This window comes from Osmerus mordax, chromosome 18 (assembly GCF_038355195.1).
Source record: "Osmerus mordax isolate fOsmMor3 chromosome 18, fOsmMor3.pri, whole genome shotgun sequence".
NCBI lineage: Eukaryota > Metazoa > Chordata > Actinopteri > Osmeriformes > Osmeridae > Osmerus > Osmerus mordax.
In genome coordinates this window covers 12,038,992-12,064,145 of record NC_090067.1, presented here as the reverse complement: position 1 = coordinate 12,064,145, position 25,154 = coordinate 12,038,992, and the positions used below count along the sequence as shown (strand labels likewise).

General features: G+C 46.9%; 2 protein-coding genes across 3 annotated transcripts in view; one reads left to right on the top strand and one right to left on the bottom strand.

Annotated features, from left to right (window-relative positions):
* tmem54b (transmembrane protein 54b) overlaps positions 1–1,181 on the top strand; it is a 5,500-nt gene extending 4,319 nt beyond the window's left edge. Inside the window, exons 5-7 of the mRNA XM_067255532.1 lie at positions 77–232; positions 314–381; positions 562–1,181. Coding sequence (XP_067111633.1) covers positions 77–232; positions 314–381; positions 562–712 — 375 coding nt within the window. The 3' untranslated portion in view covers positions 713–1,181. The remainder of the gene's footprint in view (positions 1–76; positions 233–313; positions 382–561) is intronic.
* Positions 1,115–25,154, bottom strand: hpca (hippocalcin). 2 transcript variants are annotated; one of them, XM_067255534.1, is made up of 6 exons: positions 24,894–25,154; positions 19,479–19,562; positions 9,613–9,793; positions 6,746–7,027; positions 3,846–3,951; positions 1,115–3,467 (listed from the first exon to the last, which is right to left on the bottom strand). In XM_067255534.1, exons 3-6 carry the CDS (start codon positions 9,706–9,708, stop codon positions 3,370–3,372), a joined length of 582 nt encoding a protein of 193 aa, XP_067111635.1. In that variant the 5' UTR covers positions 9,709–9,793; positions 19,479–19,562; positions 24,894–25,154; the 3' UTR covers positions 1,115–3,369. The 2 variants fall into 2 exon arrangements, with proteins under 2 accessions (XP_067111635.1, XP_067111634.1); XM_067255533.1 differs by lacking the exon at positions 19,479–19,562.

The following is a 25,154-nucleotide window of genomic DNA, read 5'->3' as shown; positions in this document are numbered from 1 at the left end:
CTAGACTGGTCTGAAACTCTAAATCGCTCTAAAACCTACCCATGTACTCCTCCTTTCCTCTCCCTACCGTCTCCAGAGCACCACTCTGATCCTCTGGTTTCCCCTCATCGCCACCTGTGTGGTCCAGCTGGTGTTTGCGTCTCGGTGCCTGGCCGTGTGCATCTCCTTCCTGGGACTGGCCTGCTGCCCTCGTGAGACCAGACCCCAAGCGGGCCCCGGAGCCTCTAAAAAGGTGAGGCTGGTCCCCCTCACGGGTCTCACACTCTCTCTGTACCGTGGGCCGGGTCTCAATCGTCCCCCTTCTGTGTTTCAGATATTGGTGGAGCCTATTGAGGCGTCCCCCCTCCCTCACACCATGCCCCGGCAGCACCGTATTCGTCCGCCTCTTCCTCACTTCCAGTCGGAGCGGCAGCCTCTTCGTCACTTCCAGTCGGAGCGGCAGCCTCTTCGTCACTTCCAGTCGGAGCGGCAGCCTCTTCCTCACTTCCAGTCTGAGCGGCAGCCTCTTCGTCACTTCCAGTCGGAGCGGCAGCCTCTTCCTCACTTCCAGTCGGAGCGGCAGCCTCTTCCTCACTTCCAGTCGGAGCGGCAGCCTCTTCGTCCCCAGCAGCCCCGGCCGGGCCCCAGGGAGGCCAGGGCGGAGGCCAGGGCACCAGAGCAGCACGAGCTGCTGGACAGAGCATCCCTCCAGAGGTCCAGCTTCTGGGTCTGAGGAAGGGGGGGGGGGGGGGGAAGCCGTGCCTGGTCACCCACTTCCTCCTCAAGCACTTCTCATACAAGCTGTGAACTGACACTGTTCACAGCTTGTTTTATTTTGCTGTTGATCGTACTCTTGCTGCCTTACTTTGTGACAGTTACTCACTGTGTCATTACATCTCAAAGCTGTTTGTTTACATGCAGGACAGTTCTGTTTCTGCAGTGTGTAATCGTGTAATTCTGTGTTGTCATTAATCTGTGTTCAGCTGGTTCTGTCTAACTGGTTGAAACTGAACTAGCCCAGCCTGTCTGTCTGAGGACATGCTGTCTTAAAAAGGCCCTGGCTACACATGGTAGTGACTGCTGTGTGACTGACGCAGCATGTCTTAGTGACGTTTGAAAAGAAGTGATAAAAACAGACATGGCAGATTATTTTTATTTATTGTTCCTAAATAAAAGTTGGTATCTCAACAGCCGGTCTAATAATCAGGGGGCCTTGCTCTCAGACTCTGTCACACCTGAAAGCATCACAGTTGAAAGCATCACTGACTTCCGATAGTAAAGACCTGACAAGATTTCACACAAACACACTCCAGGCCGTCGGTCTGTCCTTTATATACAAAACGACATCAATCCGCAACATTGCGGCACTTCAGAACAGCAAGTTGCTGAGAGAGGGAAAGAATACGACAGACACGGTTTGAAACACAGAAGGTATATTTGTCATCAAATTCGGATCCAACGGAACACACATGACATCCTCGCACGAGGTTTTCATGCAACAGAAAAAAGGAAGAAAAAAATAAAAGAAAAAACGGGTCATTTTATTTTATACCAACATAAGGTACCAGTAACTGAGGCAGGCAGAGAACAAGTTTGGTGAGCGGTGGGTCAGCAGATGTATCATCCAGCCACTAGATGGCAGTGAAAAAGCACTCGTGCGGTACAGCTGCAGAACACTCCCGGTAGAAGTTGCCTATTTGGTACAGATCTCAGATCAGACTGTGGTTCCCTTCCCTAATGGTTAGAGGACATACTGAGGCAAGGTTAAACTGATGGGGAACTGTGGTTGGACTAACGTCCGAATCTGTAAAAGATTTAAACCACTGGAGGAACGAACCAAACCAACCCACAATCAGAATCAGCGCCTAGAAGCAGATTCTGCCTAAAAATGCATTTCTGCTTATAAACTACAACCGAAGAAGATAGAAAAGCATTCGGATAGAGTGATGAACAAGCCCTTAGTGTGTTCCCTTGTCTACTGAAAGAGGGTGGGGGCTCTGTCCCAAAGTGTGTGTGAGACACACATGTACACACACACACACACACACTGAGACAACATCCGCCATTGTCCTTTGTGCCCAACATCCGCCATTGTCTCCTTTGGTACAGGTAAGTGTTGAAGATATCAGAGGTACAAAGCAATACAGAGGTTTGTGTGTTTGTTCAGTTGTCTGCCATGCAGTGTAATCTGACTACCTGTGACAAAAGTTCTGCTCTGAAATGTTAAAAGAAAAATTCAAAATACAGAAACGATATGAAAAAAACAAAATGATAATACTGAAAAGTTAGCCAGGACTCAAGCCTACAGTGCACAAAAAGCACACTCTCATTCGTTCACACAACTAGACACACTCAAGGCGGCTCAAATGATATGTCCAACTACATCATGGAATTATCGATGAACATTTTTTTCTAGATTTCAATCCCTGCACATGTGGAATCTTAGAAATCCCATCTAAGACAAGCAGATAATTATGGAATCTTCAAAGAACAAGTATCTCAAAGTCTCTCATTTACACACACACACACACACACACACACACACACACTCCTTAAAACCCACTTGGGAAATGGTCATCTTCAATGATATCAGTGTATCGAATCAAAACCACATGAACGAAAAAGAAAATAAATAAAAACGACATGATGAAAAAACAGCTATGTACAAAAAATTAAAAAAAAGATAAAATATCAATCAAACATCGATTAAAATCACACTTGGATCTTCATAAGCCTTCTTGTCCTCGGTAAGAAAGATCATATAGCAGGAAAATCCCAACTTCTCTCCCTGTGGTCGGATGTCCCCCATCGGTTTACAGCTACAGAGAACTACAACAAGCTACATAATACTGCCTTCCAATGCAAGAGTTTACGTTATATAAAGACAAATACACTTGCCTATTCATCTGATGGTGTCATATACATATATATATGCATTATATATACACATAACCATGGATATAAAAGTGGAAGAGGTGAGCCGTGTCAAATGAGAACACCTAGGGCCATGCATGGTTCTCAACACGGTACGGTTCCTTCTCTCATGAACAATCCGGGCGATTCCCGTCAAAAATGGCCGCCCGTCGGACTTGCGTCAGACTTGCGTGAGAGAGACACGCGGGAAGGTGGAGCAGAACGCCATGGCAACCGTTGTGTTTTGCTTCTCAGTTGATCTTTGTTTAATAATGTATACATGTCCCTTCCGTTTTGTTTTTTTCTTAAATTAAAATGATGCCAGTTTTCTTTTTTTTTTCTTCCTCTTTTCTCTTAAAATTCTCCATCTCCTCCATCTTGTACACAAAAAAAGACATGAGAGACGAGAACCATCATGCGTTGATTTTGAGTGACTGTTTCCATAGCAACGGGGGACTGGGAGGGGGGGCTGTGGGTTCAGAACTGGGAGGCGGAGCTGGGGTCACACTGGAGTAGCCGCACAATGGAGGGGTCACTTTTGGCACCTTTGATGAACTCCTCCAGAGACAGTTTGCCTGAGAGACAGAGAGAGACACACAGAGAGAAAGGAGGGAGGGAGGGAGGGAGGGAGGGGAGAGGAGAGAGAGGGAGGAAGGGAGAGGAGAGAGAGGGAGGGAGGAAGAGGAGAGAGAGGAGGAAGAGGAGAGAGAGGGAGGGAGGAAGAGGAGAGAGAGGGAGGGAGGAAGGGGAGAGAGAACGCATGAGACAGAGAGAGCGCGTAAGAGAGAGATGGTGATGGGAGGAGGGGAAGACGAGACAGTAAATATCAAAGAGCTCTGTGTTCATTCGTTTCTTTCTTATTGTGATCCCCGCCCCGCCCCGCCCCCCACCCGCCCCCCACCCCCATCTCAAACACACTCTCTTTTCATATCCTGTTCTCCATTTCCTCTCACCATCGTTGTTCAAGTCCATCTGCCTGAAGATCTTGTCTGTCCTCTTCTCTGGAGTGGACTCGTCCTCTGGCATCTTCATCACCGATGACACCATCTTGTAGATAGCCTGAAGATGGAGGGAGAAGACATGGAGGAGGAGGAGGAGGAGAAATGGGGAAGGGAGAAAATATAAAATAAAGGAGGATAAACATAACAAGATTGGTCACTGGGAAACAACTCGTACAAAACAACACACACGACAAGACAGACGTAGGAAAGAGTAGCGGGGATATTAAGAGCGTCGTGAGGGTGATTAAGAGGAAGCCACATACTAGACGACTTCTTCTTCTTCTAGTGAGCAGAACAATAACCTTCCTGGCTCATCTATCTAAGACGAGGCCTCCATCACCTGCGAGGCGTGTTCCGCCCTGGACGGGCAGACACGTAGGCTCTGGAGAACCTGCTGGCCCTCTGCCTGCTAATGATGACACGCAGGGTATCATTACTGCAGAGCACACACAAGTGCTCCCATCTCTCTCTTTAGCTCCCTCTACCAACCCCTCCATCTCTCTCTCTCTCCCCCTACCCATCCCTTCATCTTCCATCTTCCTCTCCATCTCTCTCTCTCCCCCTACCCCCCCCATCTTTCATCTCCCTCTCCATCTCTAGCTCCTTCTCTCCCCCTGCCCCCCCCTCCCTCTCCATCTCCCTCTCCATCTCCATCTCTCTCTCTCCCCCTGCCCCCCTCCCTCTCCATCTCTAGCTCCCTCTCTCCCCCTGCCCCCCCATCCTTCTCCATCTCTCTCTGACAATGAAACTCTCCTCCTGCCCTCAATGGCGCCTAACCTCTCTGAGCCAAAGGATAATCTCAATATTCTGCACACTCAGGGATAAACGCCGGTTAAATTTAACTTGCTAATCCTGGAGAGCACACACACACAGACCGACCGAGGGACATGAGTAAACCCCCTTCCCTCCGAGTCTCGGTCTCTCCTCTCCAACCCCCGTCTTTAGCCGGTGCAACACCGGCGGCACGACTCTGGTTTCACATCACGTCCCGAACCGCGCTACTCTTTTGTCTTGAAGCGTGATTTCTTGTTTTGTTTCGTCTTCCACCGTGTATGCCACCCCCTCTCCCTCACATCTCTGCCCCCCCTCCCTCTCCCCACTGTTGGCTCGGTGACTGGAAGCTTCACAAGCACGCGCCACTCGATGACACATCCACCGCGACCCACAATGCACCAGCCTGCTGCTATGAAAGCATCAGATCTGGGTGCCAAGAACACTCATGTCACCAGAAAATATGCTGGCAACATGTGGGAAGATGTTATGCAAGCAGGCAACAATTCTCCATCAAAACAAAAAAACATTATTGTTCTCAATTTTCGGTATTTCCGTAAAATTATTACTCTTGAGATGCATCTAACAAGACATTCGTAGCCTCTGTCCAAATATATCCTCCACCCCAAAGGAACATGCATGTTTAAGAAAAGTGCCATCAGTGGCTAGCTACGTAGCATTAGCATGAGCAATGCTCAGAAAGGTTGTGACTGAATTGCGAGGGTACTCGCAATTCAGAGAGAACAGCCCAGGCTTCACCCTTCATTCTGCCCTTTCTGACTAACAGCTGCCCTCTTGTTGAACTACTGACCAACCAGAACCAGAAGGTTCTCACATCCTAATTGCGTGACATCGTCTGGTTTGATTGTCTGACCCTGCGGTGCCCAGCTGTGAATCATGTTGGCGCCGCTTTTGGGAAAACAGGTCCAGGGTTGCATCAAGCGTACAACAACAAGCTAATATTAAACCTGCTGTCACGGGTATATAAATCAATCTTTAAAATTAAACCTTTAAAAAAACTGACGTATGAATTTGGGGGTTGTATTCCTATGAAACAGGAAAAGAAAATTGCAAAGTGCAATCTGGTGGTGCGGGCGTTTGGGAAATTAAATTGCTTGGTGATTCTGCCTGACAGCCCAAACCGAGATAGTGTTCGTGTTACTGTAACTCTTAAGCTGGTCATGCAACATTCTGGACATTCTAAAAATAGGATTTTCAAAACTGTAAGCTCTGAAGCAGCCTTTGTTTTCAACGGCATAAACAAAGTCTGCCAATCTTTCATAAGTTAAGTGTTACTATCTCAGCATTTACAGAGATACCGGATGAGAATGTTTCATGGACTGCAGTAAGTACCATCTGCCGTCGTGTCCAAAACCTCCTTTATGAGACTTGGATCACAGAACGGCAAATGGGGATGGAAGCAATAGAATCTAGGGATGCCCTGACACCTGTGACAATGACACTGCCACTGAATAACTATCCAGTTCGTTTCAGGAAGTGTTGTCACCTTTCTACAGTGCGTTTGCAGGTGACGTGCTACTATTCCCTTCCTCTGGTCTAGGAACAGCTGCTCACAACTTACACCTCTTCAAAACCCCAGCAGTCTCGTCCGGCTGGAGGGCCTCACAACCTTCACCCCCCACCACTAGACACGAAAACAAACCCATCACAAACAGACGTTTCTGATTAAGCACTCGTCAAAAAGAAAACCAACCTTTTCCCTACATCTCCAAGTGGAATTCAATTACGCTCTGGCCCGTTTCATCCATAAACGAAACATCAACGGGCGTTATTCTGATGACTTTTGAACTCATTTATCATTTCATTTTCATTTAGCAGACGCTCTTATCCAGAGCAACTTACAGTAAGTACAGGGACATTCTCCCCAAGGCAAGTAGGGTGAAGTGCCTTGCCCAAGGACACAACGTCATTTTGCACGGCTGGGAATCGAACCAACAACCTTCAGATTAATAGCCCGACTCCCTAACAGCTCAGCCATCTGACCCCCTTGAACTGCCTACAAAAACACCCATCTCTCTCGAACCATCAACTACATTACCCAGAACCCCCCCTCTTCTCACCTGTACAATCTCCAGCATCTCGTCGCGGCTGATGTAGCCGTTGCCGTCCAGGTCGTACATGCTGAAGGCCCACTTGAGCTTCTGCTCCAGCTTTCCCCGCGACGTCACGCTCAGAGCGATGATGAACTCCCGGAAGTCGATGGTGCCGTCGTTGTTGGTGTCGAACGTGCGGAACACGTGCTCGGCAAACTTGGAGGCGTCGCCGTAGGGGAAGAAGTTGGCGTAGATCTTCTTGAACTCCTCTACGTTGAGGTTGCCGCTGGGACAGTCCTTCAGGAAGCCCTGAGAGAGAGGGACAGGGAGGGGAGACCGTCAATGGGATCGAATGGCATCCTTAAACACATTTAAAAAAAAACCCTGTCCTGACTCAGATAGGAAAGTCCATCTCCTGGTTGAAATAGAGGAGAGGTTGGAGGAGATGAGAAAATGGAAAGTGTTACATAGAAAGAATCTTCTGATTGGACTCATTTCACAAGTGTTTCCTCATCTCTTTTCCGACAGCCAGCTATTGGACGGGTGTGGAAAAGTTGAACAGGTCAGTGAGGTGGTGTCTCAAGCTTCACATTTCCCCTCCATATGGGAGATATGTCTGGAGATAGAGGCCTTTCTGATTCCCTGCATCTGCCCGGCCAGAGCTACCCCTAGCGTTTACGTTAAGCGACATCCCGTCCATGAGATCCCTCTTCCCCTCTGTAGACTTTGTGTAATCTGTGTGAAGTGGATGCCATTAACACCACTTTGGCTCTGTAAACCCCCTCGACCCCTCAGGCTGAACCCAGGGGTCAGGGGTCAGCATGGAGCTCTGGAGAGGTGGCAGCGCAAGCAGGATGAAAAGACTCTCATCCACGATGAGTCACCGGGCTGCTAATGCAGATTTCATCGACACACACACACACACACACACAGGAGTGACAGCAAGGCCTCTTCATCACCTCTTCCTACATCTACCAAGTTGAACAATGGATTTTGGTGTTTCAAAACCCATTGACACTTCCCTGCTGTATGACTATGTTAAGCCTGTGTTCTGCTCCTCTCTTTCACCAACCGTCTCTGGAGGAGGGGATCCCTCACTGATATGCTCCTCCCAAGGTTTCTTCCATTTTATCTCCTGCAGTGAGTTTTTCCTTGTCTTCCTTGAGAGTTTAGGTTGGTTGAGGGGCAGTTCTATGGGCGTATGTGAAGCCCTCTTTGACATGCTTGCGTGTAAAAAGGGTTATACAAATACATTTTGATTTGATCACAGAGGCCATTATAGAACTGTCCTGGCAGGGACGGGGCGGGGGACGCTAGGTTTGTGAGGACGCAGGGCCGAAGCGGAGTGATGGCCACCGTGGAGCAGAGAGACGGAGACCAGCCGCAGGGCAGACAGACCGGGAGGCAGAGAGACATAGACCAGCTGCAGGGCAGACAGACCGTGAGACAGAGAGACGGAGACCAGCTGCAGGGCAGACAGACCGTGAGGCAGAGAGACACAGACCAGCTGCAGGGCAGGCAGACCGGGAGAGAGAGACACAGACCAGCTGCAGGGCAGACAGACCGGGAGAGAGAGACACAGACCAGCTGCAGGGCAGACAGACCGGGAGAGAGAGACACAGACCAGCTGCAGGGCAGACAGACCGGGAGAGAGAGACACAGACCAGCTGCAGGGCAGACAGACCGGGAGAGAGAGACACAGACCAGCTGCAAGGCAGACAGACCGGGAGAGAGAGACACAGACCAGCTGCAAGGCAGACAGACCGGGAGAGAGAGACACAGACCAGCTGCAGGGCAGACAGACCGGGAGAGAGAGACACAGACCAGCTGCAGGCCAGACAGACCGGGAGAGAGAGACACAGACCAGCTGCAGGGCAGACAGACCGGGAGAGAGAGACACAGACCAGCTGCAGGGCAGACAGACCGGGAGAGAGAGCTCTGCTACCTTAGCACAGAGATAAACACACTCCTGATTAAAGACCGTCGTAATGTTGTCAGAGATTAATGCCCAAACATAAACCCCTCCTATAAAAACAGAGGGCGAGAACAAGGAAAATATAGAGTGTTAGTGTGTGTGTGTGTGGGGGTGTAGGCGAAAGGACAGAAATATATAACCAACAGCTGGGAAATGTGAGGACAGGATTTATCTATTTGTATGGTTTATGAGTTCTTCCTGATAGGAGTTCCGGCTTCCTATTAGACAAACCATCACCAAAGATTGTGCCAAATGTGGTACTTGCATTCCATCGATGACGACTTTGCATAGACACACTTCAGCCCGTTAACAAACTCTGAGCTCTGCTCACCTTATGCTAAGAGCTCATTTAAAGCCTGGATGTCGATTAGGAATTGGATCCCAAGACGACAGAAGCTGGAGGGTAGGTTTGGACTTGTCTCACACACACACTTTTTTTGATAAAGGCAAATCTGTCCTCCATTTTTTATGAAGAAAATTATATTTTCTTCATAAAAATGCTCAGTTATTAATAAAAGCTGTCTCGTCCACATCTGAAAACAAACCTACACTCCTGGATGTAAGTGTGTGTGTGTGTTAGTTTGTAATAGTGTGTGTGGCTGTGTGTGTATATAAGTGTGTGTGTGTGTGTGTATACGTGTGTGTGTATATTTCTGTAGGTGTGTGTATGTGTGTGTATATACATTTCTGTAGGTGTGTGTATGTCTGTAGGTGTGTGTGTGTGTATATATATATATTTCTGTAGGTGTGTGCGTGTGTGTATATCTGTAGGTGTGTGTATATCTGTGTGTGTGTGTGTGTGTGTATATATATGTTTCTGTAGGTGTGTGTATATCTGTAGGTGTGTGTGTGTGTGTGTGTGTGTATATATGTTTCTGTAGGTGTGTGTGTGTGTGTGTGTAGGTGTGTTTGTGTGTACCTTGTACCACTCCTGGAGCTCATGATCAGAGAACTCGGTGTTCTCCCGGAGGTCCTGCAGCATCTCCGGCCGCAGCTTGCTGTTCTGTTTCCCCATGGCAACGCGGCGACTCGACACCTGGTCTCCTCGACAACAGCAGCGACTACAGCAGGGACTACAACAGCCAGGCTGCTTCTCAGATCTGCCAATCAGAGGGAGAGAAGTTGGGGGTCAGCAACCAATCAGAAGTGGGGGGAGGGCACGTCCATGGTATTCAGCCAATGACACACAAGAGGAAAGGGTCAATAACCAAGAAGAGATTAGGAAGAAGAAAAAAAAGGTCATTGACCAATGATATACTGGTGTTTGACTTGTGAGACTGAGCACACAGTGTAAATTAACAATGCTCAGGCCACAAACAGCATATGTACTCTAATGGTATTCCAATGATACTTTTAAGACCAAGAGATCCTGTTTCCATCCTGCCTGCCAGATTCGGCCAAGGCACTGTAAAAGTAATGACAAACCAAGAGAAACTAAAACTGGCTTTCTCCCTTCTGCAGTTAGCATTACATAACACTGTGTCTCTCTCAAAATGGCAAACATTAACATTCCATTTAAGACTGTTCGTAAACGCTCCAGAATCATCCACACAATGACGTCAAGAGCTCGACAACTGATCACATTTGGAGGGCTTATCTCTCCAGCTGTGTGGATGTGTGTCATCCCAGCCAAAGGAAAGATCTAGCACTCTTCTAATCTGAACTACAACACAACCGCACCAGAACACATTCAACACATGTCATCCACCGCATTAAGCATTCCAGTTATATAAATCACCATCACATAGAAAGACCTTTAGAAACAACCTTGTGTCACATAGCAGCTCCTGCGTAGTTACATTTTATTATGGTTTAGCGGAATAAGCTACAGTGAAAGTTGGCATGGTGGAGGCGGGGCTTTCAAAGGGTAAGAGGATGTCAACATTGATCTTTGACAACTTTTAACTGCCTTTTTGCAACAACCAATTACCCCTAAACACACCTTCCCCATAGTGGGTCTACTTACAATTTTGTAGTTAGCATGTAAAGATAAACAGATGTCAAAACCCTTTGTCTAAACTGAGCATGTTACTTTCCACTCCATATACAGAAAACCGGTTATACGTCACTCATGCAAGAACTCTAGGATAAAAGGAAAACTTAATTACAAAGATTCAGACAACTCTGGACAGCCATAGACTTGTCTCCTTGCTGTGTAGAAAGTCTTCCAAAGAAAGCCTTATAATATGATTTTAATATGAAATATTTGTAATATAAAATATTAGGAAAAGTTATATTAGGAAAGTTAATCTAATAGATAATGACTAACTACAGTAGCATTCCTTTACAGATAATACGAAATACCATTTAAATATTAGTCAATTTGTAAGCATCTACAATGGTTGTACTAAAGGTATAGCCAATACATACAGTATCTCTTAAAGTAACCTAAACATAAAGTGTTGCCTCACATTATATCCAACTATAGCTGTGAGATTTACTGTACCGGCCTTCTAAATAGCTGTGACATACATAGCTCTATACCAACTACAACACAATAAATCTGGCACTTATTAAGAAGGAACAGTGCAGTATGTATGAGAGTTTACTGTTGCTCTGTACAGGTGTTTGCCAGATTCTACGTTCCGTTTCAAACAGAGATAGAGCTGATGCTCGTTAGTAACTGTATGTGTGAGAGACTCATGTTATCTGGTAACTTACAGTATCGGGCTCTTCCTAGACTGAGTAATTAACCCGAGGGTTGTGTGTGTGTGTGTGTGTGTGTGTGTGTGTGTGTGTGTGTGCGCGTGTGTGTGCGTGTGCGTGTGTGTGTGTGTGCGTGTGCGCGTGAGGGAAGGAAGGAGTGTCTCAGTCTTGGCTTTTAGCTCAACAACCTCTCCCTCTCTATTTGGCTGCGGATCAAGAGGCTGATGCACTCAGACCAAACCTGAGACAAACAAGTCCTGAGCCCCAATAACAAGCTCAGGTTTGCATTCAGTACTTCAGACAGTTGAGTACGTGAAAAACAGGGGATTGATTGTTGATCATGAGGAGGAGAATGGACCCGCGAGCTCCAGAACGCGCGCAGGACTTGACCGTTGCCGTGGCGAAGCTCTGAGCAGGTTAGAACCAGGACGACATGATCAAAACAAAAACGCCATCAACCACATCCTCCACTTAATGAACGAGTTATCAACCAATGAGAGCCAGTCATATTTATAAAAGGGTGCAGGATCCAGTACCCATTCATGGAGGGTCGATGAATGGGTTTTCTTCATCTGGATTTGGAGACAAGCACGTTTCCCAGGGTAAACGGTAAAATTGTTTAAGACCATGGTCTCCCCTGGTTGAAATGAGGACTGTGACCACGGTCCTTGAGGGCTTTGTTGCTTGATTTCCAGTTCCAGTGTTGCTTTCTCTATCAGCATTAAAAGTCGATTACCGTACATAGCCATGGGGTTCAGATTTGTAAGTATTCTGTCTCCGGGGATGTAATGACATCCATTAATCCTTCAGGTCCTCTTGAGAGGCCAACCATCGTCACCCCAGCCCCCTGCCTGATGATGAGACCCCCTGCAGAGATGTTGAGAAGCAATGAGACCGAATCAGTAGGTCTCTCTAAACTGGTAATTTATTCGTTGTATATGAAAGGAGCTCCTTATCAGCAAAGTCACAAACGAGAGAATGTGTACATGAGCACACACACACACACACACACACACACACAGGAGGAAAGTCACACTGCAGTACCTGCAGTAATTAATAACTCCCACCTCCCAAGTCAAGCCACAGAACAAACAATGTCTGTGTGTGTGAGGTGTGTGTGTGTGTGTGTGCGCTTAGGAAGAGAATCCATACAACTCCTAAAATCAGATGCAACCACACACACACACACACACACACACACACACACACACACACACACACACACACACCCACACAGCAAGCTGCCGTGCACACTGAGATAAGCAACTGCTGTTCATTTCCTGAAATCTCCACTTTGTCAACATCAAAAGGTTGACCTTTTCAATACACTCTTGATTTATTTTCCTCCCCCCCCCCACAGCCTGAGAACTGAACAGTCACTTCTCAGACCAGCAGAAATGCCACGCTATCCCTGCTAGCCAAACTTGTTTTAATTCCCACCAACTCGTCCCAATCCCTCCCATCAGTCTGTCCTGAGGCCTGTAAACTCCACTGATTCACCCCTCCAGTCCAAGTGTCCGTGCTTGTTGATTTATTTCCAGTCATGTCAGAGGGCAGCCTGAAAGCGCGCACACACACACACACAAACTCTGGCCCCAGAACAGCTGTTCCAGCCCCTAACTGGGTCACCAACATCTGGAGTGATGATCCTCGTGAAGGGAGGGATGAACGGGTGAGATGGGAGGTTGGACAGAGAGAGGGACAGACGGAGAGAGACAGAAGAGGAAAGAGAACTGGTGGGAGAGTGGGGAGCTTTAGAGAGACAGGAGGAGGGAGAGAAAACAGGAGGGGGGGGATACTGGGAGAAAAGCGGGCCTTAGGAGCTGACTGTGAGCGAGTGAAAAATAACGAGAGACAAAGAGAATGTGAGAGAGAGAGAGAATGTGAGAGAGAGAGAGAGAGAGAGAATGTGAGAGAGAGAGAATGTGAGAGAGAGAGAGAGAGAGAGAGAGAGAGAGAGAGAGAGAGAGAGAGAGAGAGAGAGAGAGAGAGAGAGAGAGAGAGAGAGAGAGAGAGAGAGAGAGAGAGAGAGAGAGCAGCACTGCTGGGTGGAGGACAGGAGCTGAAGAGCCCTTCTCAGAGGGCCTGAGTGTGACTGGAACATGAAACCAAGGTTGATTAGAACATCAGGGAGAGACATGGATGGATAGATAAGATAGAGAGAGATGGAGAGTGAGACACACACACACACCTTTAGAAATAGCAGGTCTTTCCCCTCCTACTCCACGGGTAAACGTGCTAATGAGACAAAATGCCTCCCTAACTATCCTCTCAGCCCGGGCCAAGCCATTAGCACAGAGAGAGAGAGAGAGAGAGAGAGGGAGAGAGAGACAGAGAGAGAGAGAGAGAGAGAGGGAGACAGAGGGAGACAGAGGGAGAGAAAGAGAGAGGCACGCAGAGGGGTGGAGGCAGAATGGAGTGGGCTGTATTTGGAAAAGCAAACAAGCCAAGAGCTGGCACCAACATGCGAGACGGATCAAAAAGATGTATGCATTGATTCCTCCTCCCCCCCCCCCCCCCCACCACCACCACCTCGCTTCGTCCCTTTCTCTCCTCTCCTTTGTTAGGCACCAGTAATCTGAGTGGTCACCTGAGACATTCTTCCCTCCATCTTTTTGTTTTGTTTTTAACACAAGACTCTTTCGTTTCTGTAGCACTTAATCACACTCCCTATGTCTATATATATACAGTTAGGTCCATAAGTATTTGGACATTGATACAATTTTCATCATTTTCGCTCTGTAAACCACCACAATGGATTTGAAATGAAACAATCAAGATGTGCTTTAAGTGCAGACTTTCAGCTTTAATTTCAGGGTATTTACATCCAAATCAGGTGAACGGTGTAGGAACGGTGTAAAAAAAAACAACTAAATTCCTCATTCCAATTTCCTATAATTACATAACCTCATCTTCTCCTGCTCTACAACGCTCCTCTAGGGTTCTAGACCCTTCTATTATTATCTCCATTCCATCTCTTGTCTCCCTTTCCTCCCTCCTTCCCCTACAAGAGGCTCTGACCTGTCACATTCTCTCCATCCATACTACATCCATTTTCTCTTTCTTTTGTGATCCCTCATTTGGAGGGAGAAACCCCCTGGAAGAAGAAGAAGTGTCAGAGAATCCAGATATACATCTATCCATCTGAGACAGAGAAAGAGAGATATGTGCATTGAGAGCGGTCGAGATATATGTGGAGATCGAGATATATATATATATATATATAAAGAGAGAGAGATCTACAGACAAAAAGACACAGAGAGACAAAGAGAGGCAGAGTTAATGGAGGTGTTAAAATAAGAATGAGGCCTGGTCCTTGGTGTGGCTGTCTCCCAATTTTCATTAGAGTAGAAACTCTACATTCAACAGCTACTCTCTGTGAAACACCACACACACACACACACACACACACACACACACACACACACACACACACACACACACACACACACACACACACACACACACACACACACACACACACACACACACACACACACACACACACACACACACACACACACACACACACACACACACACACACACACACACACACACACACACACACACACACACACACACACACACACACACACACACACACACACACACACACACACACACACACACACACACACACACACACACACACACACACACACACACACACACACACACACACACACACACACACACACACACACACACACACACACACACACACACACACACACACACACACACACACACACACACACACACACACACACACACACACACACACACACACACACACACACACACACACACACACACACACACACACACACACACACACACACACACACACACACACACAGTGGATGGTGCTAGTTTGTGAGGTTTTGCTAAAAATCTTTATGTACTTTAGATAAGACCAAGCGTGGTCAGTGGTGCTCTCTGTCATTCGAGAGAGACCCGGTCCACAGCTGGAAGCTTAAGATTATATGAATGACTGCAGTTAAAAGGGCGAGGTTCCAGAGAGAGAGAATGGGAATTGCATTTGGTCAACTACAGACCAAGGGTTTAGGGTCAATCTGTTGACGAAAGACAAATAGAGAGAAAGAGATAGAGACAGGGTCAAGTAAGGATAGATATGATGTAAGAAAGGGAGAGAGAAAGAAAGAGCGATTGAGGGATATTAAAGTCCAGTAGATTATCGAACTGCAGGGAACAGGATAATTCACTCTACATCTACATGTCTGTCCGTCAGTTCTGTGGAGGAGTACAATATTCTCTCAAACTATATTCTCTCAAACTAGTTTAACCTAACTGATATGATTTACAACAATGATGTACATACCACACTCACACACACACTCTTTTTAGGAACCTAGACCTCCTTTACAGAAAGCCCTGTTGGGGGGGCACGTGGATCTGGGACCTCGTTTTAGGAACACCACCTGAGAGTCATGCTATTTCGATCTGGGTCAACCAGACAGGGAATTATGTGGTCTGGCTCCAACCAGAAGTGACTGTTCTCTGTTACATCCCTGAATGATACAATTGAAATAACCTCAATGTCTTACATAATAAACCAGGATGGAGTTTTCTTCTACAGGAACTAAGACGGGCCAAAAAACACGCGATGTGTAGGCAAGTACACGCACCAGCCCACACACTTATTCCTTTGTGAGAAAGGCTTGCCTTTTTTTCTACAAAGAACCTGAACACACTCAACAAGCAGGATGGAGGAGCATCCACTTTCAAAAGAACACGAATGGAAAATATGAATACGACAAAAGTCCAACTCGTGACTGATTTCACCAGCCAGATTCCCCCCCCCCCCCCCCCAGCACTTAAACACTTACTCAATAAAACGTATTGATTAAATGAGAGCCTTCATACGCTAATTAATAAACGGACTTCCCTACGGTGACAACTCATTCAGCTTTCATACAGTTTCAAAGCTGCACACGAATTTAGAGAAGTCACACACAACATGAAATTAGAGTGCACAGTGTTTAGTGTGTGTATGGTCACGTTCATGTCGGCTAATGGAATGTATATAGAGAGAAACGCAGAAAGACAAGGAGACGGAAAGAGTGAAATATAGAGCTACAGAGACGGGGGAAAAGAAGATACAGCGAGAGAGAAAGAAAAAGAAATAAACTGAAAAACTGAGGAAGAGAGAGAGAAACAGATGAGACTGACAAAGGGAACTAAACAAAGGCTCTGGAAATGTCGTAAACTGCAGCTGTAATAATATTAATATCACCACTCGGTGGTCATTCCATTTGGCCCATGCTTCGATAACCATCGGGCTTCAAACGGTAAAACGTGATGGAAGCCAGCAACATTTGGGGCCGTGTCTTGACCGTTCTGTTCGGAGGCTTTAGAACAGTGCGTGGGCGCAACAGACAGTCTGTTATGGCCCATACGGCCGAGGTCGACTCTACAGCTGGCTATACGACGATACTCTGTGTACGTGTGTGTGTATGGGGGGGTTAACTACTCCATTCCAACTAGGGACAGTTGGTTAATCAGAAAGAAAGCAGTTTTTAATGACAATTTGCTAATTAGGCCTACACGTTCTGGTCCAAAGAAGGGTAAAAAAATAATGTAACACAATGTATTATGAGGGCCGCTTAGAAGGAGGTATCAACTGTAATGATAATGAAGACCCTCTGCTCCATCTCCTTCCACGTCCTTCCTACCGCTCCGTTTTGTCACAGAATCGGCTGTTTGAAACACAGTGACCTTTACAGTCGGTGAAACTCTAGCTCAGGGACCTGTGCGTAATAATACAAATGAAAAAAAAAAAATTCTGCTGGCTGCTAGTCTTGCAGGAGACTGGCTGCTTCCCTGGCTGTTCACCTCGCAGCCCACGTCTCCATTTGCTGTCGAACGTCAAATTCCCCGTTCGTATCTCCACACCACGCAGATGGCGTTACCTTTATAAAGAGACTATCAACATTTAGATCGACGTCCTCATGGAAAAGGTTAAATCTCGCGAGTCATTGTCCCTTTCCACGCGGCTTCTCATTTCGCCAACAGCGGGAATTCTTACCCAGGGCGATTATTCTACTCACTTTGCTATCTTTCAAGAGGCATACATTACTGTCCAACTGCACTTTCATGAAAGGGAAAATGACATAGCCATTATGTCTATGCTGCTATTGTTAAATTGACCTGGTAAAGTGAGAACATCACTTAAAAGGCTGGATATGTAAATTGCCTGACATCAAGGCGTCTATTTGGATAGCGACAGAGAAGCCCTCAGCATGGTTTACGTTGGAGGCACGGAACTTTCCAAAACGAGTGCAGTGTTGTTTATATTATTTGTAAAATTGTTTACATTCTTTGGTGGATTTATCTGACCCCACCTGTAGGCCTACGTGGTTTTATATATGACAAAATGGCGATCGAATGGCTGTAGACATTTTAACGGCAATGTTGTTTCCGCTCCAGATGGGGTCAATGAGGGGCATAAAAACTCGGACACAGGATGTATGGTGGCAGGATTATCCCAGGGATGGACAAGGATTATATGCACAAATTATTAAACCACTTCTCACCACCAAACACGCAGACAACTGCACGACAGCCATGCACACACACTTTTCGTTTAAGTGGAGAGGGAAAAGGCGAATAGGACTTTCATTTCACAGACCATTTGGCTACCATTGTGTTCGGAAATAAACGATGTTTGGCCGCTCTGCCGGCTGCGGAGGACTACGGTGGTATAGAGGCGTTCCACTTTTAGCAGTCATCCATCTGCTGTAATACAAAACCACTCGCCCCCATCATCTCCTATAGCCTCTCCTCTTCCTCTTCCCTCCATCCCTGCTCTTCCTCCAGTCTCTTGTGTCGGCTTATCGTTTTTGAAACAGCGTCGATCTATGCTAAATGCTGCTGGCCCTCCGTGCGGGCTAGAACCTTCCCTTGGTAGCTCCGCTCCACATCTCTCCAACAGCCCACCGCTCTGCCAAAAACACCCTTCCTACTCAGCCCCTCCACCCCCCCTCCCTCCCTCCCTCCCTCTCCTAAAAACAAACCGTATTTCTCTCTCCCTCCAACCTCTCAATAGACAGACGATAAATACATCTAACACATATTTAAGAAACTAAACGAAAACGAATATATATACATGTATAAAAAATGTTTTTCTTGAAGTTTATCAAGCAGCAGTCAGTTCCAACAGCTAGTTTGCTCCGAGCGTTCAGTTTGAAGTCCTCTGCGGATTCAAAAAATGGGGGCATCGCTCGTTACAACACTCCAGGGTCACAGGCTTTCGAGGCACAGGGGTGTATTTCAGCTCCTGTCCCAAGGTGTCCGCACGCCACGGCACTGTGGTGAGGGCCCAAAAGACACACACACACACACACACACTCTCATACACACACACACTTCCCCAGATGACGATGGTAATTATTCTCCCAGCGTCAACTTGGGGGCGATTCAGTTATTCGGGTCAAGGAGAACTGCGATGACGCCTCCTGGTGGAGGGGAGGGGGGAGGGAGGGACGGAGAGAAGGAGAGAAACAGATGACAGAACGCAGGGTTGGCAGGCTGGCAGGGATGGAGGGCAGAGAGGGAGGTGTGAAGGGCAGGGGGGCGTCTTCTTCAGCTTGCCCTGCATGTGATCTCTGGCACAGGAAATGACGACAAGGTTATCAGCCCCCCCCCCCCCCCCCCCCCCCGTCCTCAACTAATCAATCCTCCGCCCCCTGCCCTCTCACTCCATCCTGTCTTACATTCTCATCTGCATCTTTCACAGCCACTAGTCTATTTATACCGCTACAAAAAACACAACTATTTTTTTCCCCTTCCAAATCAGACACAACCTCCCTCTCACCCCCCACCCCAATATCACACACACCTACAAACAAACACACACATGCACCCTCATTCCCAAGTGTGTGACTCATCTATTACTGCCTCATGGCATTGTGGGAAAATCCAACAAGGAAGAAGTATGTGTGTTAGTGTGGTTATTTGTCTACGTGTGTGTGTGTGCGCGCACGTGTTTTGGTGGTGTATGCGGGAAACAGAGTGACTGGAGGGGATGCAGTCTGACTAGGGTGGAGGGGGGTGGGGTGATAAAGCCATCCTACTAATGTGGGAGAGAGAAGACATTGCTCTCTAATATACTTACATAAAGAGGATTTAACAGCCACTGCGTGTTCCTACAAAGTCGAAGCCTGACTCAGGTCCTCATGAGATATTTCACTGTCTGCAACTTCTTAATTTTTTTACGATAAACAATCAAATTGAATGAAACCTCTAATAGTAATTCAACTGTACATTTCTATTTGACATATAAAGGCTTTGGGAATGGAAACGTTTAAAGAAGAAAATGTCGAAAGCAGGATTTTGGGAGAACATTCTGTGAGACGGTGGACGTCTTCTGTCGTGAGAAGGTGGTGTGTGAGGAGGTGGTGTGTGAGGAGGTGGTGTGTGAGGAGGTGGTGTGTGAGGAGGTGGTGTGTGAGGAGGTGGTGTGTGAGGAGGTGGTGTGTGAGGAGGTGGTGTGTGAGGAGGTGGTGTCGTGAGGAGGTGGTGTGTGAGGAGGTGGTGTGTGAGGAGGTGGTGTGTGAGAAGGTGGTGTGTGAGGAGGTGGTGTGTGAGGAGGTGGTGTGTGAGAAGGTGGTGTGTGAGAAGGTGGTGTGTGAGGAGGTGGTGTGTGAGGAGGTGGTGTGTGAGGAGGTGGTGTGTGAGGAGGTGGTGTGTGAGGAGGTGGTGTGTGAGAAGGTGGTGTGTGAGAAGGTGGTGTGTGAGGAGGTGGTGTGTGAGGAGGTGGTGTGTGAGGAGGTGGTGTGTGAGGAGGTGGTGTGTGAGAAGGTGGTGTCGTGAGAAGGTGGTGTCGTGATAAGCGGTGCATTACGGGCTGGTAGCACAGGTCAAACACAACCAAAGAGTCAGATCAGTGACTAAGACTTGCATTCATGACCAGAGGGCAAAGAATTCCCCAAATAAGGTTGAAGCATCCAGTTTACTGGGAAGGGTGGAGGGATGTATGTGCGGGGGGTGTTGGGGGGGAGGGTGGTTGGAGGCCTTGGGAAACAACTCCCAAGAAAAAAAAAAAGAAAAAAAAAGGAGAAATAATCGGAAAAGAATGCTAGGCCAACCTCGCAGCATCATACACGTCTTGCTATCCCCATTTCCTGTGGTGACACGAGAGAGAGAGAGAGAGAGAGAGAGAGAGAGAGGTCTAAAAATACACCCGCGCCCGCCTACTTCCGTCACAAACACAAACGGCCAGCTCAGCCAGAATTTCCCCTTCACCGGCGATCATGTTGCGCCCACAGTGAGGGCCGCGAGCCGGGAGAACACTTCCCACAATCCCCCGCTTCGACGGAGGTTGGTGGGCTCTCCTCCAGGCTCAGCACGGAAAAAACCAAAAGGAAGTTTTAGCAGATGTCTCTCTCTCTTTTCCCCTCCTCATCCCTCTCCATCATCCCCCTCTTCCTCCAACGTCCTCTAACAGAGAAAACACCCGACAGGCATTTGTTAAAAAATCCCACATCGGACTACCATGCACTGCCGTCCAAATATCCCACACGTCACCCTCCCTCTCGTTCATCTTCAACGCCTCCTCCAATTTCTTTCCTTCTTTCCCTTATCTGTATTCCCCCTCTCCATTCCGTAAGTTACTGCCAACGCAGTCCTAACTCATCACTGTGCAAGGACAGAGTAGCAGCAGCCAAACACAACATGTCCTAGTCACAACGACCCGAACGGCTACACATGCCGACTCAAGCCAGAAACATAAGACGCACATGTTGACAAAAAAGGACATGTTTGGATTCCTGCGATAAAACCAAAAAGCTATTAACGCCATCTGCCTCTCTTCAACGGAAATGGGGAGCCAGAATATAGAGCAACCAATCGAGATAGCTGCTGTTGTTTTTTTTTTTGCTGGAGTTTGACAGTAGGGCTACAGGCTACTCCTGCCCCCAGAGAGACTGGATGACTTGCGAGGAGAAATGACTGCAGGCCCTTATTGAGACTGCTTGTAGTGCTTCCAATCCATCAGGTGCCACATTGATTTTTTTCCCCTTTCTGATTGGTCTCTCTATTAATGCCCAGAAAGTGCCCTGAGCTGCCTTGCAAACGCACCGGGCGTCTTTCGTTTAGGCGGCAGCGGCAGCCACACAACGCTCTGCAGCTTTATTACAGAACATTCTTTCTCATCATCTCCTGTGTGCTCGACTCAATATGTTGTCATTTTTTTCTTCAGCGCAGTCAGGTCCTTCACTTCTGTTGGGATAAAAGCGCTCCACACAGACACAGCTGCAGGGCACTTCAGGATGAAATTTCCCTACATTCTGTTCAGGCATATGAGAGTCATCTATATTGAAAGGACCCTTGAGGACAGAGAACCAAGGGGGGAAATCATTCCGTTCCAGCAGGGGTCTGTGGGCTTCAGATCGAGGCCTAGTTACATCTCTCTTCCCTTCTTTATTTACCAGATAGCTCCGGTGAAAATGAAAGAGGGAAGGTTGAGGCCTTTCCAGAAGAATAGGAAGATGAAGAGGAGGAAGGTCATTCTGAATACACGGCTCCTGCATGGGGCTTCTGTTAGAGATGGACAGATGAAAGGGGAGAGAGAATGGAGGAGAGAGAGGGAGGAAGAAAGGTGGGGGAGGGGAGATCTTGAAGTGTGATCTTAGCCAAGGCAGCAGGGCTCAGGTGAGACACTTCCATGCCTTGTCTTCACCGACTGCTGTCAGCTCACAGGACACACAAAGCTACTGATTGTGCATTCATAATGTGCCACTTGCTGTCACACAGACACACTGTTCCGTGTCCACACGCACTCCCTTTGAGTTCATTAACACAACCACACACCAGGAACGGGGAGTAATTTGCTGCCCTTTCATATCATAATGGATGGAGGTGGTGTGGAGAGGAGAATAGTCTGAGAACCTTCATGTTCACATTACATCTCAGGCCTCAATATGCACTCCACTACCAGCACCACACAGGGGGGGGGTCCATAACAAGAGACTGCACACACCAACGGTCAACAATACAGCCCTCATATCCATCCATGTTGATGCAGGTCTAAGCTCTGGGAACAGCAGTCCAACCACGTGAACAGAGGGTATATGGAGAGAGGGATGATATAGGGCAGAGATGAAAGATTGTAAGTGGATATCTGTTTCTTTTGATATCCCGTGCAAGTTCCAACCATCAGTTAAAAGATTGAGACACAAGTGGTCATCTAGGATGCTTCTGAGACTGGCTTCGGTCTCCTATCTTAGTGTGTGTGTTTCTGAATCAAGACCAGTCACTTGTCATACTAACAGACAGGCACTAATACTACTTGGATGTATTTACAGTCAGAGGGTAAGGCATCTAATATCTCACTGACAGCATACTAAACCAGGAAACATCTTATAATACAAATATAAACAGATGAGTTCCGTCTTTTCTGGTGATCTTGTTCCATCACCCTGTTTTGGTTTAGTCTCTGCCTTGGTGGACTGACTGATGAAACTTAAAGGCAGACCCCCAGGATAAACACAATCACATGAGAACTAGGGGGTGCGTGCGCACACACACACACACACAGGTTTTTCTGTCTCTGACCTCCCTGCTCTCACAGTACATTGCCGAAAGGTGTTCTTTCCAAGAACCTCATGCTACAGTAGTGGATGTGTGTGTGTTTCAGAGAACAACAGAGCACGTCATTTATCTCTTTATGCAACAGTCCAGCATTGACACCAATGCCTCCATATGCACAACAAACAACAGCAATAACAACATCTGGTCGACACTAACACCAAAGAGCATCGCCGTTTACCAATAATAATTTCTCCTCATTTGTGGACCATTATCCAATTTGATGTACTCAGGCGCCATAGTCCTTTGAATCAGTGAACAATAGACCCCATTTACTTTAGAATGTCAATGCAAAAAAAGGGTTACTAAACTAATATTCTATTGGAAGAATCAAAGGAAAAGTCGATTTTTTGAGGGGGTAGTTCCTTATCAAGCCAAAACATTAACCCCGGGGTCACAGGGCCTAGTTATTGACATTCTCATACATCTTTTCTTGATTGGGTCTCGCTGAGTAGGTTACTAGATTGGCATTTTGAAAATGTCAATAACTACTATGCACTGTTCATGACTGCAGAACCAGGTGTCTGACGACAATCATAGAAATCATCTCTCTTTCATACAGGCACTGCGTTTAAGTACTTGAGATGTAATTGGAGGGGGTAATCCTTTTGTTTTGTCCAGTGTGCTCGGTAGGTGAGATGTGGTTAGTAAATACAGACTGTTCCTTTGATCACAGAAATATTGTGGAACTATGCACTACAAATCCTCTTCTGCCGTACTTTCCCCTGCGCGCTACTTGTATGTCGCTTTGGATAAAAGCGTACTAAATGAACACTAACTCAATTGAAATGTAAACAGTAAACCGGAAGGCAAGCCCTTACAACTAGTAGGATTGTATATATTGCATGTGACGTTGAGTCCTCAATGGTTATCATGAAGTTTCTCACAACTTAATTCCACTGCTGTCATAAAAACAGGTGCCAACAGTAGCACGTGATCATAAGAAAATACCGAACTTCACTGATATTAGGAAACAACGAGAAAGTGGGGTTAAATCTTTCTCCGTCTGCCCTTAGTGACGGTTCTATAAATCCCACGCCAGATCCCGATATCTTGAGTATGGATTAAATGATAAATCCGTGATTTTACGTGGCACATACATTGTAACATATTATAGAGACGCGTTTAGGAGAGCAGAGCCGCCGTCTGATGGGACTCTTGGATGCAAAAGAAAGTGATGCTACGTCATTACCAGCTGTTACAGCCCCAAAGTAACTAAAAGCTTCTTTTTTTTCTTTCTTTTTCACCAACACATATTGACGGAACAACGTGAAATATGAAACACCGATTTTAACATGAAGCTCCTAATTTGCAAACGGGCTACTAATTATGCTGCACAAATACAAAAGTATGCATAATAGATTACAATTCTTAGGCCTACTTCCCAACAATAGCATCTCGTGATAGGCAGGGTCAGGGGGAGAAAGAGGGAGAGATGAGAGTTGAATAGAGGAAGTAGGGGGAGGGAGTAAAAACGAGAAAAGGAAATAAGCAGAAAGGAACAAACCACTTTTGAGCACACCGCGCATTGCCAATGCCCATATATCAGAAGGCTCACGTAAAGAAGGATGCGTTTATTTCTTAAACGTGTTAAAATACAAGTAATTTATTTTTGGTATAGGCTACACTTTAGAATGCATCTTTCCCAAAATTCTTTAACACGAGGATAGCACATGTGCAGGCAACAGTCAAATCATAAGCTATCCATTTGCGAAAAAAACTTCCAGTTAGAACTATGTTAATACAGAGGAGGAGGGCATAACGTTCTTTTACAAGACCGTTCCAAGACACACTGAGATAAACAAAAGCCGCCTACGTGTCGTGCAGACAACGTCGCTGTCAAAAGCCATCCGCGGGCCCTTACAAATTGAATGCTGATGAAAACAGACTACTTCCAGCATTTCTCAAATTTAGATAGAACCGAAACAGCGTAAGTTCTTACCCGATTCAACAGAGTTCCTTGCTCTTGGTATATGAGCGATGCGGACGAAGGAGACGTTTAGAGATGAAGAGATGCTGTCTGGATTTTGTCTGCGTTCCCCGGTTGCGAATAGCAGGCTTCCGACTGGCTGCTCTTCACACTGTCAAGCCTACTGCGCGGTAGCTGCTACTGCGGACAAACCCCGAAAACCATGTTATCGTGCCTTCACACACGCCCCGCGAGACAACGAGCAGGCTGAGGTCTGAGCGGTAACGGGCAGCG

Excerpts from the sequence above, each read along its gene's own strand:
- hpca (XM_067255534.1), bottom strand. The coding sequence starts at position 9,708 with ATGGGGAAACAGAACAGCAAGCTGCGGCCGGAGATGCTGCAGGACCTC. Across the intron at positions 7,028-9,612 it reads AGCTCCAGGAGTGGTACAAG|GGCTTCCTGAAGGACTGTCC; the intron begins GTACACACAAAC and ends CCTCTCTCTCAG. Across the intron at positions 3,468-3,845 it reads GATGGACTTGAACAACGATG|GCAAACTGTCTCTGGAGGAG; the intron begins GTGAGAGGAAAT and ends TCTGTCTCTCAG.